Source organism: Fukomys damarensis, unplaced genomic scaffold, assembly GCF_012274545.1.
Source record: "Fukomys damarensis isolate Sample0158 unplaced genomic scaffold, DMR_v1.0_HiC HiC_scaffold_13, whole genome shotgun sequence".
Classification (NCBI taxonomy): Eukaryota; Metazoa; Chordata; class Mammalia; order Rodentia; family Bathyergidae; genus Fukomys; species Fukomys damarensis.
In genome coordinates this window covers 20,034,757-20,046,488 of record NW_022900925.1, presented here as the reverse complement: position 1 = coordinate 20,046,488, position 11,732 = coordinate 20,034,757, and the positions used below count along the sequence as shown (strand labels likewise).

The window sequence follows — 11,732 nt, the reverse complement described above, 5'->3', positions numbered from 1 at the left end:
AAGCAGGCCAGATCTTCCCAGGGCTTAGAATTCATCTCCCAGGAGCCAGTCAGAAGCTAGTGTTTTTGAAATGTGTGGGCTTCGAGGACCTCAAACCTGCTCAGTTAATGTGGCACCACACAAAAGGATTAACTTCAAACTCAGGATCTTAGCTGGGTGTGGTGGCGCACGCCTGTGATCCCAGCACTCAGGAGGCTGAAACAGGAGGAAAGCCACAAGTTTGAGGCCAGCCTGGGCTACACAGTGAGTTCAAGGCCAGCCTGAATTACATAGTGAGACCCTGTCTCAAAAAAACAAAAACCAAAAGCAGGATCTTAAGTCAAACTGCCAACCTGCTTGAATATAGAGATAGAGACCAGAAAAACACAGTTTTAACCCATGGGGGATCTTTATACTCTTGCTTGCTTTATGATCAGGGAGTTTCCCCACCTTAAGCCAAACAGCCAGAAGGCAGGGTGCAGGGGAGAGGAAGCCGAGACCTCACATTCATATATAAGGCTCTCCTGACTGGCCACTGAGTAGAAAGCAAGCTTCCCCTCCTCCAGGTCCAGCCAGATGCCCACCACCCCCGGTCTGTCTGATCCAAGGACAGTTTCCTTGGCCATGGTCCATGCAGAGAGCTTGCCAGTCCCCTTCCATTCAATACACCAGGAGTCCATAGTCCTTCCCAACATCTGGTTCCGGGCCATGGTCCAGGAAGCCACCCCAATTGCCCAGTCATTGCAGTACTGAGTGTCTACTTCCCAGTACTGCCGCCCAGAGGACAGGGCCTGGGAGCATAACACTTGGCTGGCTGAAAACCTCTGGGGACTCCAGGGATAGTTCTGTTGGCCATGAGACACTGTCACTGTGCGGCAATCCTTAGATACCTCCAGGCTACAGGACAGGCTTCCGAGATCAAAGGTTGGTGTGATGGCCCCTGGGGAGGAGAAAACACCACCACAAGAACACAGCCAAGTTAGCTTTTCATCATTTCTGCTAACAGGTCCCTCAACAGCAAGTGCAACATTATATCTTTTGGTGTTTTACGTCAACTTGCAATTTTCTACACACCCACTTTATGCTGCTGTAGCAACAATACCTCACTCCTGCCTTATATTGTACTTTTTGGGGGTTTTTTTTCTGACTCAGCCTCCTGAGTGCTGGAATTACAGGCGTGCACCACCACACCCAGCTCTATTTTACTTTTCTATCTTTCAGGATACTCTCTCTGAATCCCACCCAGCACAGTCACCTCTTGCTTTCTTAATACCCCTGTGCTTTCTGCGTAGGACCACAGCTGTCTGTATCTCTCCAGTGAAACTTCAGCTTTCTGGTAAAGGTCCATATCTTACACATTTTGTATATTTTATATTGTTTCCTTTAGGAAAAAAACAAAAACAGTGCTGGGGATCAACCCAGAGCCTCATGGATGCTAAGCAAGCACAGATCCCTGAGCTGCACCCCAGCCCATCATGCATCCCAAGAGTAAATCAATGCTTGCTGACATTTGTGTACTGCGAGTACTGCAGGCACTTTACAGGCACCCCTGTGACCCTTCCCACCAGAGAAGTACTGCTACCATCTCCACTTTACAGGTGAGGGAACCTCGGCTCTAAGAGGCTTAGAAACTCATCCCAGTTCATACAGATAATGAGCAGAGCTGCTGGGAGTCAGCCCTACGGCTCCAGGATCCACGGGATGCAGATGAGGAAACAGGCACCTGGCTGTGACTGGTGGCCCAGGCGTGAATTGTCTGGGTCACAGGCTGTCTGGGATCTGAGCGCTCGTGGGTGTAGCTGAGCATGGCATTTGGGGAATCTCAACCTTCTTGGCCTTTGGACTGAGCTCCATATATGGAGGAACCCGGTCTGGGAAGCAAATCCGTGGCTCTGCACCAGGGAAATGGGCACAGCAGGTTCTTGCAGCTCCTCTCCGCAGTGGGCCAAACGCAAGGTTGTTTTGTTTTTTGTTTTTTGTTTTTTGTTTTTTTTGGTACCGGGGATTGAACTCAGGTCCTTGCGCTTGCAAGGCAGGCCACCAAACCGCTGAGCTAAATCCCCGGCCAAACACAAGTTTTAAGTGGACCACGTACTTACACTGAGCAAAGTAGGAGGTCCTCTTGGGTTCAAGGCAGCTCTGATCAGGCCGTGGGCATGAGGAGGAAGATGGGGCTTCTGGGAGGTCCACAAAGGAATTTTAAAAAACAAAACAAGGAGGAGAAATCCCATCAGTAAAAGCCAAATGAAGGTGTCCGGATACCATGATCCAGGCTCCTGGCTCACCTCCCTCACCATCAGCACATACATACATACATTTCTGAGCATCAGGACTCCATCAGACAGTACTCGTGAAGGAACACCCAGCCCGTTCTCACTGCGCACGTTTCACTGTCTGATCCCTCACTACACCCTAAGCTCCTCACCCAAGGGAATTTCACTTAACCTTTTTTTTTTTCTCTTTGGTACCAGCGATCAAACTCTGGTCCTTGCGCTTGCGAGGCAGGCGGTGGAACCACTGAGCTAAATCCCTGACCCTTCACTCATCTTCATGTTCTTAGCACCAAGGCTCACAGGAGCCCCATATCTAGAAAGAGTCTGATGCCTGTTTATCAAACAAATTAACTAATAGAGTTACAGGGATGGCAGCACTCTGACACCCAGAATATTCATGACCCGCGTGTGAACCTTTTAACTCCCCTGTACGATGAGTGGTATGATTCATCTCAACTGCCAACGCTTCCTACCTCCCTCTGCACACACCAAGTTGAAGTGTTAGCTGAGAGCACCGATCTGGGCTTGCAATGGCCATCTAGGGAGAGCAGAAAAACTGAGGGAAGCATTAGAATGTGCTGGATTGGGCTGGGGATTTAGCTCAGTGGTTCTGTGCACCCACATCACAAGGGCAAGGTCCTGAGTTCAATCCCTGGTACCAAAAAAAAAAAAAAAAGAATGTGCTGGGTAAAGATGAAACCTTCCCCCATCTGGATTGTGAAGTGACAGAGGCATAAAGTAAATCTAAGATGCAGACCAATGAGATGAAAAGCCCTGTGTAGGATATGGGCTATGACAACTTAGGGCATAAGAACAGACAAACTGCCCAGCAGAGGAGTCTCAAAAATGTAAAAAGTGGAATAGTTGCTATCAGGAGCTTAGGGGGCTAAGGGAATTCAGAGTTGTATAATGGACGCAGTTTCAATTTTGCAAGATGAAATAGTTCTGGAGATTAGTTGCATGACAATGAAAATGAAGTTACAGTTTACTGAAATGCATTTAAACATAGTTAAGATGGTAAATTTTATGTGTATTTAAAAATTTTGAAAATTCAGCCAGGATTGGTGGCACACGCCTGTAATCCCAGCATTTGGGAGGCTGAGCCAGGAGGATTGCTGCAAGTTCAAGGCGAGTATGAGCTACATAGTGAGACCCTAATCTATTTATCTGACAGGATAGTTATTTATTGCTTTTGTTTGTTTGTTGACACAGGGTCTCACTATGCAGTTCAGGCTGGCCATGAACTCACTATGTACTCCAAACTGCCCTTCAATTTGCAGCAATCCTCCTGCCTCAGCCAAGAGTGCTGGATTACAGGTGTGTGCCACCATGCCCAGCAGTTACTGTTAATAATTTACTGGTGTGTGTGTGCTTCTGGAGATCAGACCTATGACCTCATATGTTATGAAAGTGCTCTACCAGAAAGGTACAGCCTTAATCCCTTACTTTTTAAACCAATACTCACTCACTAATGCTTTTTGTCCCTTTTTTTTTTTTCTCTTTTTTGGTACTCAGGACCCTGAGCTTACGAGGCAGATGGCAGAACCACTGAGCCAAATCTCCAGCTTTTTTGTCCCTATTGATGGAAGAAATAATCTACATGTAACTGTTCACTATTTTTAACTTTTTTTTTTTTTTTTTTGAGTCAGGGTCTCACTATGTAGTCCAGGCTGGCCTTGAACTCATAATGTAGCTGAGGCTAGCCTCGAACTGGCAATGATCCTACTGCCTTGGTCTCCTGAGTACCAAACACTGGTAACTTTTTTTTGGGGGGGGGGCGGTACTGGGGATCGAACAAGGGTCCTTGTGCTTTCTAGGTAGGCGCCAAAACCACTAAGCTAAATATCCGGCCCGTCACTGGTCACTATCAAGGAGATAAAATTTTGTAATAAATTAATCTCTCTGGATCTAAACCAGATTGCTTACCCAGTATTTATGAGTTTCGTAAAATGTATGATAGGTTGCATAGAAGGAAAAAAATTAATTTAATAGGTAATTGTACCTAAATATCTGCTGCATAAAATTAGTTACTGAGACGTTTCTTTACAACAGAGTTTAAACAATTTTTTTTAACTACACAAAAAAATAAGCCACAGCTTTCATTTCTGTTTTTTGGGTTTTTTTTTTTTTGGTGCTGGGATTGAACTCAGGCAGAACCTCTGAACTAAACCCCTGGCCCCTCATTTCTGTTTTTGTTTTGTTTTGTTTTGTTTTTTGAGACGGTCTCACTACGTAGTTGAGACTGACCTGGAACTCACTATGTAGCCCAGGCTGGTCTCGAATTCACAGCAATCCTCCTGCCTCAGCCTCCCAAGTGCTGGGATTACAGGTGTGAGCCACCACGCCTGGCAGGCCTCTATATGTTGATGAGTGTTTAAATTCTGCGTCTCATAGCTGGTTTTTGAGGAAAATGCCTTTTTGGGTTTTTTCTGTTTATTTTTATGACAGGGTCTCACTATGAGTTTGAGACTGACCTGGAACTCACTATGTAGCCCAGGCTGGTCTCCAACTCACAGCGATCCTCCTGCCTCAGCCTCCTGAGTGCTGGGATTAAAGGCGTGAGCCACCACGCCCAGCCTCATTTCTGTTTTTAAAGTAACCAGGCAAGTGTGGTGGTGCAGGCCTGTAATTCCAGCACTCAGGAGGTTGAGGCAGGAGAATCACTGAGAATTCAAGTACATTTTGGGTTACATAGTGAGTTCAAGGCCAACCTGACTTACAGAGCAAGATCCTATCTCAGGGCCAGGGATTTAGCTCTGTGGTTCCGCTGCCTGCCTCAAAAGTGCAAGGTCCTGAGTTCGATTCTGGTTAGAAAAAAAAAAAAAAAAGCCCCAATTGATCAGCTACAGATATACCTCAGCCCTCTTGTACTCATTTACACCTCCACAGCAATGAAGGAGCCAGGCTCTGTGCTCCTGTCCCCAAAGAACAAAGCCATGTAGTGCTTTGTCATTTCACTCAACTTCTACACTTCCTTCTCCTTAAGTGGATCAGCTCACCCGGTGTTTGCACGTCCAAGGCCTCTTTCCATGAGCAGTTTCCAAGTAATTTTTCTTGAATTTTTTCAAGGTCATGGAGAATCTCTCTCATTTCCCCCTCAGATGTGCTGGAAGTCACCAGTGTTAGAGAAGCCAGGGAAGACAAAGGCTGTTGATGAACCACAAATAGCAAACACAAGTCTCTATCGGAGCCCCTCAAATATTATATTCAAGTTCTAACACCCATCTATAATTTTCCATTTAATTTCTAGAATATTTAAAAGAAACAAAACTAGGTTCTCAAATTGAGGCTGGTGACATAGCTCAGTGATAGTGTATGTACCTGGCATCTATCTGCAAGGCCCTGGGTCCCACCTCACCATGACTGAGAAAAATATGTACCGAATGGGGGTCCTAAAGGTTCTAATTCAATTTTCTCGCTTGCTTTTTTTTTGCTGTTGAGAATCAAACCCAGGGCCTTGTGCATTTTTGTTGTTGCTGTTTTTTGAGCCAGGGTCTCATATGTAGTTGAGACTGACCTGGAATTTGGTACGGGGTATCGAACTCAGGTCCTTGCTCTTGCAAGGCAGGCGGCAGAACCGCTGATCTAAATCCCTGGCCCCCAGCTGTTCACTTTAAAATGCTACATATGTTCAAATACTTTCCAGGCTCCTCTTTCCATGTGTACAATATGTGGATTTATTAGGTAATACATTTTTTGTTTTATGTTTTTTGGTACCAGGGATCGAACTCAGGGTATCGAACTCAGGTCCTTGCTCTTGCAAGGCAGGCGGCAGAACCGCTGATCTAAATCCCTGGCCCCCAGCTGTTCACTTTAAAATGCTACATATGTTCAAATACTTTCCAGGCTCCTCTTTCCATGTGTACAATATGTGGATTTATTAGGTAATACATTTTTTGTTTTATGTTTTTTGGTACCAGGGATCGAACTCAGGTCCTTGTGCTTGCGAGGCAGGCGGCGGAACCACTGAGCTAAATCCCCAGCCCATGGTAATGTGTATTTTAAAAAAATATTTTAGGCCCATTAAAAGGGCTTGACAATTCAAATAAACATTATGTACCTAAGCACAAGGACCCCAGTTCGATCCCCAGTACAAAAACAAACAAACAAAAAACAAACAAAAAAAGCAACATTATGTACCTGTGTTTATAAAGAAAAACAAAGCTTGACAAAACAAATACAGACAGTCAAACAGAGACAAAGCAAAACAAAACATAGAGCTGGGTGTGGTAGCAGATACCTATAATTGCTCCACTCAGAAGGCTAAAGCCAGAGGATCGCTGTAAATTCTGTGCCAGACTGGGCCACATAGTGAGGTCAAGGCTAGCCTCGACTACAGAGTGAGGCTACCTTAAAAAGTCAAAGCAGGGCCAGGGATTTAGCTCAGCGGTGCCACCGCCTGCGCAAGGACCCAAGTTCGATCCCTGGTACCAAAAAGAAAAAGTCAAACCAAAACAAAACAAAAACAAACAGCCACTAACATAAACCACAGGTTTATGTTATCTCCAAACTGGGTCACTATATGATGTCACTTCTCAAGAGGCAATGTAAAATGCTGCCTGTATCCAGCTTTGCATTCTGGGGCTTCCAATACCTGCTTCCTGACTTTCTTTAACCTCAGGTCCTGTTACTCCTCAGTACAACCTCTAATCGGGTCATCAACTTCAGCACTTGACTTTCCTTCCTATTTGTGCATAAACCACTCTTCATTCTTTTCACCAATCACTGCACCAGTACGACTATACTTGGAGAGTACTTTCCATCAGTACTTCTCATCTGTAATTTGCATACTAGGCTCCCAATAGGTGTACTATCCCCATTTTACTTCAAGAAGTTAAAGTTCTTGGAAGCACATGCTGTCCAGCACTGGGAAACAGGAAGTTTGCCTTGAGTTCAAAGAAAAAAGTTAACTTATGGCCAGGCGTGGTGGCACACACCTGTAATCCCAGCACTCGGGAGGCTGAGGCAGGAGGATCACTGCGAGGTCGGACCAGCCTGGACTACATAGTGAGTTCCAGGTCAGTCTCAACTACATAGTGAGACTCTGTCTCAAAAAAAAAAAAAAAGTTAATTTATGAAGATCAACTAAATTGCCATGCTTAATAACATCATCCTCTATATTCACAATGCCCAAGCACTTTTGTTTTGTTTTGGAGACAGGGTCTCACTATGTAGCCCAAGCTGGCTTCAAATTCACAGTGATCCTCCTACCTCAGCCTCCTGAGTGCTGGGATTACAGGCCTGTGCCACCACACTCAGGAGATTTCTTTTAAATTATCATAAAAAACCAAGGAGGTGACAGACCGTCAATCTTCACTCCTCTATCACAGATAAGAACCTGAGGCTGGGGATTTAACTCACGGTTGTACAGCCTGCCTCACAAATACAAAGTCCTGAGTTCGATTCCTCAGTACAAAAAAAAAAAAAAAAAAAAAAAAAAACAACCCTGAGGCTCAGAAGACAGATGACTCGCCCAAGGTCATAAATCCAAGGAAGTGGCAATGTCAGGTCTGGAAGTCACACACCCACAGACTTTGTATCTTAGCAGGTGGCACCTGAAAGGCCCGGGATTCACTCATTCAGTTGAGCACCTACTGTATGTGCCATGTACCAGATGAGGGCCTGGGAGTACAATGGTCAACAAAATCATCAAAGTCCCTATCCTCAGGAAGCTCGGGGCTCAGTGCAGATGAAGAAGGCAGATATCCTGCCTCGAAAGCGCAAGGGCCTGAGTTCGATCCCGAGTATCAAAAACAAAATAAAACTTCCCCCCAAAAAGAAAAGATACATTAAATCCTAAGAGCCTCTAGCAGGGGGATTCGATTTGTCACGGAAATCAGCGATCACTTCTCTCCCAGGAAAGGACAACACAGCGAGGGTGCGGAAGAGAAGCAGATTTACCTGGAGGACGGACTAAAGAAGAGAATTCTACAGGCTCCTGTAAGGACAGGAAGCAAGATCCACTGGAGAGGACCCACTGGCAGGACAGGGAGACATGGACGGGACTCCAGAGCTTTGCTGGTCCTGTGAGATTTGGGTCTTAACCCTAAGTGAACAGACATTGCTCACGTCTCCCGAAGGCCCTTGTGTAAAAGGGTTCACCCCAGGCTGCACTACTGGGGGTTGTAGAACCTCTGGGAGGTGGGGCCCCGCTCAGCACCTTTAGGTCAGGGGAAGCCAGTCCTGAAAAGGATTGTGGGGCCCCAGCCCTCCTCTTTCTCTTTTGGTCCCTGGCCATGAGGTGAGCAGTTTCACTCCACCCCTATCAGAGGCCTCAGAGCAACGCATCCACTTGATCAGGGCTAGGACCTTTTCTCTTCACAAGTTGATTGCCTTGGGTATTTGCTATAGTCATGGAAAGCTGATTAACACAGATGTCATTGGAGCGTTTCAAGCAGATGAGTTTCATGATCAGTTTTATGTCTGAGATGGTCACTCAGATGAACAGACTGGAACAGACTGGAGTGGTGCACCCACAGGCCTGTGATAGCAATGCAGGCAAGGCGTGAATGAGAGGTCTCAAAGGACCTTCAGAGTGGCAGACTGAATGATGGGGGAGGGGAGGTGCTGCGGATTGAATTTGGGCCTTGTGAGGCAGGCAGCAGAACCCCTGAGCCAAATCCCTGGCCCAGATTGAAAGATTTTTAGGCAGGCCTGGGAGCCAGTGTGCTGTCTCCTAGGGTACTGAAGGAGGCAGTGTGACTCCCAGGTCCCTGGCTTGTGCACTTGGGGCCAGAACTGAGATGGGGAACCCCAGAGGAAGTTTAGGGCGTGTTAAATGAGACTTGCTTTTGAGATATGCAAGACGAAAAGACTAGAAGAAAGTAGTCTAAAGCTCAAGATGTTTCCCACCTGAGTACATGCTTGTACCCCCCCAGCACTCTGCGAGGCTGAGGCAAGAGGATCCCAAGTTTGAGCCCAGCCTGAGCAAATCAGTGACTAAGTGAAACTGATTTTTGTTTGTTTTTGTTTAAGACAAGGTCTCACTATGCAGTTCAGAGTGGCCTTGAACTCTCTAGTTAGCCCAGCATGGCCTCAAACTCACAATGATCCTCCTGCCTCAGCCTTACAAGTGTGTGCTGCCATCTCCGGCTGTGAAGCAGTCTCAAAATAAAAAAAATTAAAAGGGGTGGATGGAGGGCCAGGGATTTAGCTCAGTGGTGCCCCCGCCTGCCCCGTACCAAAAGAAAAAAAAATGGGGACAGTAGCTTGGTGTGAAGGCCCTGGTCACAATCCCCCCGGGGATGCGCCAGCCCGGAGCTGTATTTGTGCACTGTGCCACTTACTCTTAGTTGATAATTTGACTGGATTAAGAGACTCCATTAGAGACAACTGGGTCAGGGGCTGCTATACGCATCCCACTGCCGTTCACAGGGAGCATGAGGAGGTGGGGCCCAGCCCGAGGAGCGGCTCACTCCTGAGGCTTCCATAACTCACCTTCCACGGCGAACTTGCAAGCACCCATCTGGCAGTGAAAGCCCGAGATTCACCGCGTCCTGCAGCTTTACACAGGTTCACACCGCTCCCGGGAAAGCTGCCCCGCGCCATGCCCCACCCCCCGCTTCCCATGGGGCTGCGCGCCCAGGGCTCACTTCCTCTGCGGGTCTTGATCCGGAGAGCGGTCTCAGCCTCTCCATGCTCTTGGTGATGTCTACCAGCTTCCCTACCAGCGTTGCCAGTTCCTGGACAACCTCCGCGATGCTCGTCTGCACTGGCACCTTGAAAAGAGCAAAGCTGACGCTATGATTTGGATTCGAAATGTTCCCCAAACTGGCTGGCCGATGCTTGTACTCTCAGCCCTCTGGGAGGCTGAAGCAGGAGAATCACAAGTTTGATGTCAACCTGGGCAATTTACCAGTTTAGCAAGCCCTTGTCTGGAGAAAAAGAAAAAAAATAAATTAAATAAAGGCTGGGTGTGTAGCTCAGTATGAAGGCCCCGGGTTCAATCGCCAGTAGCATAAACATACACATTTTTTAAATAGGCAAAGGATCTGAATTGATATTACTCCAAAGAAGATAAATGATGGTCAATAAATGCAGGAAAAGACACTCAACATCATTGGCCACGGGAGAAATGCAATTCAAAAGCATGGGTACCTCTGCACACCTGTACGAAGCTGCAAGGCTACGCTAAAAGCAAAACACTCTGAGCGGGCATGGTGGTGCACGCCTGTAATCCCAGCACTCGGGAGGCTGAGGCAGGTGGATCGCTGTGAGTTCAAGACCAGCCTGGGCTACCAGTGAGTTCCAGGTCAGTCTCAACTACATAGTGAGACCCTGTCTCAAAAAAACAAAAACAAAAACAAAAAAAAACCCCAAAAAGCAAAACACTGAAATAACAAGTGCTTAGGGGTTGGAGGAAAATCGGAATGCTCGGCCATTGATGGTGGAAATGTAAAAGGGTTGGAAAATAGGTTGATTCTTCCTCCACAGATCACCCATAGAATTAACCACAGGAGGGGCCGGGGATTTAAGGGTTCTGGCACCTGCCTCGCAAGCGATCGCTGGTAAAAAAAAAAAAAAAAAAAAAAAACGAAAGAAAAGAGAATTAACCACACGATATAGCAGTTCTGCTCCCAGGTACACAGGAGAGACTAAGAAATACGTGTGCGTGTAGCTCCGGGTAGAGCGTGGGTTCACACTGTGGGATCCTGGGCTCAGTCTCCCGGGGGAGGGCGAGAGGGAAGGGAGTGGGGAGGGAGGAAAGAAGGAAAGAAAAATACGGACTCAGTTGGGATGTGTTTATTTTTAGGTCCCAATGTTAGCGCAATACTTTTTTTTTTTTTGGTACCAGGGATCGAACTCGTGTCCTTGTTCTTGCAAGGCAGGTGGCGGAACCACTGAGCTAAATCCCCGGCCCGATACAGGCTCAGTTGGAAACAACTGAAAACTGAAATGTTCATCGGAGGATAAATGGATTTAAAAGTGGTAGATTGCCTGGCACGGCGCCTGCCTGTAATCTCAACTATTTAGGAGGCTAAAACGGGAGGATCAAAATTGCGAAGCCAGTCTCGGCTACCTAGTGAGATTCTTTAAAAATAAAGAAAGATGTGGATGTAGCAGAGCGACTTTTTTATACTTTTCTAACATTTCCAAAGATTCTCCTATTGATTGACTGTATTGGGGATTGAACCCACCGGGCCTGTGCAGTGAGTTACACCGCCTCTCCCAGATCTTTTTAGACTTTTTTTTGGTACCGGGAATAGAACTCAGGAACTTAACGCTTGCAAGGTAGGCGCTGGAACCACTGGGCTAAATCCCCAGCCCTCTAACTTTTATATTAGACAGTCTCACTATGTAGCCGAGCTGGGCTCCAACTCGCGATCCTCCAGCCTCAGCCTCCCAGAGTGCTGAGATTACAGGCGTGCGCCACCCACACTTCGTTTGCAGGATGGGTTTCGGTTTCGCTTAGGAAGCGGGGAGGTCGCAGCCCGAGCGGCGCAGCGGCCCGGCTCCCTACCGGCGGCGGCGCGGGTAGCG

General features: G+C 47.0%; 1 protein-coding gene across 1 annotated transcript in view; it reads right to left on the bottom strand.

Moving 5' to 3' along the window:
• Positions 1-252: 252 nt before the first annotated feature.
• The window catches only part of Rnf135 (ring finger protein 135), an 11,840-nt gene continuing 360 nt past the window's right edge, over positions 253-11,732 (bottom strand). Inside the window, 6 exon segments of the mRNA XM_033763093.1 lie at positions 253-919; positions 2,079-2,156; positions 5,252-5,399; positions 9,690-9,839; positions 9,842-10,042; positions 11,630-11,708. Coding sequence (XP_033618984.1) covers positions 390-919; positions 2,079-2,156; positions 5,252-5,399; positions 9,690-9,839; positions 9,842-10,042; positions 11,630-11,708 — 1,186 coding nt within the window. The 3' untranslated portion in view covers positions 253-389.